This window comes from Glycine max, unplaced genomic scaffold (genome assembly GCF_000004515.6).
Source record: "Glycine max cultivar Williams 82 unplaced genomic scaffold, Glycine_max_v4.0 scaffold_25, whole genome shotgun sequence".
Classification (NCBI taxonomy): domain Eukaryota; kingdom Viridiplantae; phylum Streptophyta; class Magnoliopsida; order Fabales; family Fabaceae; genus Glycine; species Glycine max.
In genome coordinates this window covers 135,316-138,345 of record NW_024464704.1, presented here as the reverse complement: position 1 = coordinate 138,345, position 3,030 = coordinate 135,316, and the positions used below count along the sequence as shown (strand labels likewise).

The 3,030-nt window shown below is 35.1% G+C and overlaps 1 protein-coding gene across 1 annotated transcript; it reads left to right on the top strand.

Annotated features, from left to right (window-relative positions):
• The first annotated feature begins 1,631 nt into the window (after positions 1-1,631).
• LOC121174485 (uncharacterized) lies at positions 1,632-1,982 on the top strand. The gene has a single exon (XM_041013705.1). The coding sequence runs from the start codon at positions 1,632-1,634 to the stop codon at positions 1,980-1,982; it is 351 nt and encodes a 116-aa protein (XP_040869639.1).
• The last annotated feature ends 1,048 nt before the right edge of the window (positions 1,983-3,030 follow it).

Here is a 3,030-nt window from a genome sequence, read left to right as displayed (position 1 = left end):
CAGGCTCCTCAGTTGGCAGTGTTTCAGGTACCTGCTTATGTGTTCAATGAAGTCAAGGAGACATATCCTTAGAAAATATGGTCATAATGAAGGAACATAGCTAACAGAATGAGTGAATTCTACTTTGTGAATGTCAGATTGCAAGGAACAACGATGACTGAGTTAAAATTTAAAAACCAATAATTAACTGTAACTGTAACTAGAATACTAGATAGAAACTGCAATAACACAAACACATGCCTGCCATAGTATGGCCTCAACACCTTCTACGGAGTTAACCCTTTCCTCCACTTTCTTTTCTAGTCTTTCTATATATGCCCATACATTGAATAGTACCTGCAAAGTAATGGAAATTTTTCATATTTTTGTAAATTATGCTGACAGAAACATACTCCATAGTTCATTTTAGAATAAAATGCAAAGGGTAACGAAGCAAATATTATTGGTGACAATACAGAAGACAGAGGAAATGCAAATTACGATTAAGGAAAGATGACACAAACATCAAGGCTACATACAATTCATCAGTAGATAGTCTTATAAACAGAAAATTAGATATCCTACAATAGGTAAGAACATGATTGCAATATTTGCAAATCACCGTAGAAGGATCCTATATGTAAAATGTTGATGATTTGTCAATCTTTGAAAATTGAAAACCTTTTAAGTAAATTTATTGCTCTAAATTTCATATATATCTAATGGTAACATTCCAAACTTTTACAGCACTTAAATTCATGAATTATCCCGTTTCGTTTATTGGTTGGTCAAAACTTTTACATCACCATAAAAGAAAGACTATATAGCGATAATGAAATTAGTTTACTATGTTACTTACCCAGAAAATGCCCCTCACATAATCTCAGACTTTCTATCACAACCATCAATCTTTTTTTCTTATATTTTTTCTGTCACCTTTTCCATTTTATCCACGGTTTGCATGGTTCACTATTTGAACAATCTTCCAGTAATTGTTAATGTGAAAGAAACACATTCCGGTTGACTAAATGTTGAAGATATACTTTTGTAACTGCATAATATTTTATTTTTCAGTTTTTAAAATAGGATTTAGTAAATAAGTTGGTTTCCTATATTTTAAGAGTAAGTCAGTTTAATGGATTAGCCTAGTCAATAAGTGTTTCTATCTTTAAGGAGCAAGTTAATTTTAATATTCTGTATTGCTAATATCTTGTTATCTAATTAGTTTATCTTTTGCTATTTATTGTATCGCTGCTGAGAACAATTTGAATTAGAATAGAATAATTCTATTTCTCCACATACATATTGCTCTCTTCTCTCCTCTGTTTTTTATAATTTCTCCACAAAACCAACAATTGGTATCCAGAGCCTTATTCTTACGGGACCTGTACCATGGAAGGTGAACAAGTTTTTCCCACATAACTCTTCCAATCTTTGATGGAGAGAATTATGATCTTTGGGAAGTGAAAATGCAATCCTACATGGAGTCTTTGGATTTGTGGGATGCTGTGGAAGAGGATTATGAAATATATCCACTGCCTGAAAATCCCACCATGACCCAAATTAAAAATCACAAGGAAAGAAAGATGAAGAAGGCAAAGGCGAGATCATGTTTGTTCACTGGTGTTTCACAAATGATATGCATCAGAATCATGACTCTTAAATCACCCAAGTCAATTTGGGATTATCTGAAAGAGGAATACGCTGGAGATGATAGAATACGAAGCATGCAAGTGCTGGATTTAAGGAGGGAATTTGAGCTTCAAAGGATGGAAGAGTCAGAGACAATCAAAGAATACTCAAACAAATTGTTGGGTATTGCCAACAAGATAAAGTTGTTGGGAAGTGATTTTGCTGATTCGAGAATTGTAGATAAAATTTTGGTAACGGTGCCGGAGAGGTATGAAGCATCTATAGCTTCATTGAGAACACAAAGGATCTGTCGAAAATCACATTGGCAGAAGTGCTACATACCCTGCAAGCTCAAGAGCGGCAAAGGTTGATGAGACAAGATCGTGTTGTCGAAGGTGCTTTGCCCGCCAAACATCATGAAGTTGATGAAAGCAAAAAGGATTTTTTCAAGAAGAATCAACCAGCAAGCAGTGAAAATAGTGCAAACAACCAAAGGTAAGGATGAAAAGAAAAATTATCCACCTTGTCATCATTGTGGCAAAAAAGGTCATGCACCTTTCTGATGTTGGAGGAGACCAGATGAAAATGTAACAAGTGCAACCAGATAGGGCATGAAGCGGTGATCTGCCCCAACAAAAATCACCATGATGAGGGAGCTCAGATTTCTAATCAAGACGAGGAGGACCAACTGTTTGTGGCCACATGCTTCTTGAGTAGTGAATCAAGTGAAAGTTGGTTGATTGATAGTGGTTGTACGAATCACATGACATATGATAAGACTCTATTCAAGGATTTGAAGCCAACTAATGTCTCAAAGGTCAGAATTGGAAATGGTGGCTATATTCCAGTAAAAGGAAAAGAAACTGTTGCAATTTCAACGTGTTCAGGTATCAAATTAATATCAGATATTCTTTATGTACCTAACATTGACCAAAACTTGCTAAGTGTAGGTCAGTTGATTAAAAAGGGATTTAAAGTGTCCTTTGAACATCAACATTGCTTTATCTTTGACATTTTTGGCCGGGAAGTTCTAAGGGTTAAAATGAAAGGTAAAAGCTTTTCATTTGATCCAGCAGAGGAGGAGCATACAACCTATTTCACTCAAGTCACACCCACGGAATTCAAGCACAAGAGACTTGGTCATTGTCATCTTGAAAGAATGCTAAACATGAAAAAAAGGAAATATGCAAAAGAAAATTTGAAGAAGTTTCAAATGGAGGAATGCAAATCTGTTAGCACACCAATGAATCAAAAGGAGAAGTTCAGCAAGGAAGAAGGTGTTGATAACATTGATGAAGGATATTATGGGAGCTTGATTGGATGTCTAATGTATCTCACTACAACAAGGCCAAACATTCTATTTTCTCAAAAGAACAAAACTAGAATTTTTGTTGACAATCAAGTAGCCATTGCTATTGC

Coding starts and splice junctions, on each gene's coding strand:
- LOC121174485 (XM_041013705.1), top strand. CDS start 1,632: ATGACTCTTAAATCACCCAAGTCAATTTGGGATTATCTGAAAGAGGAA.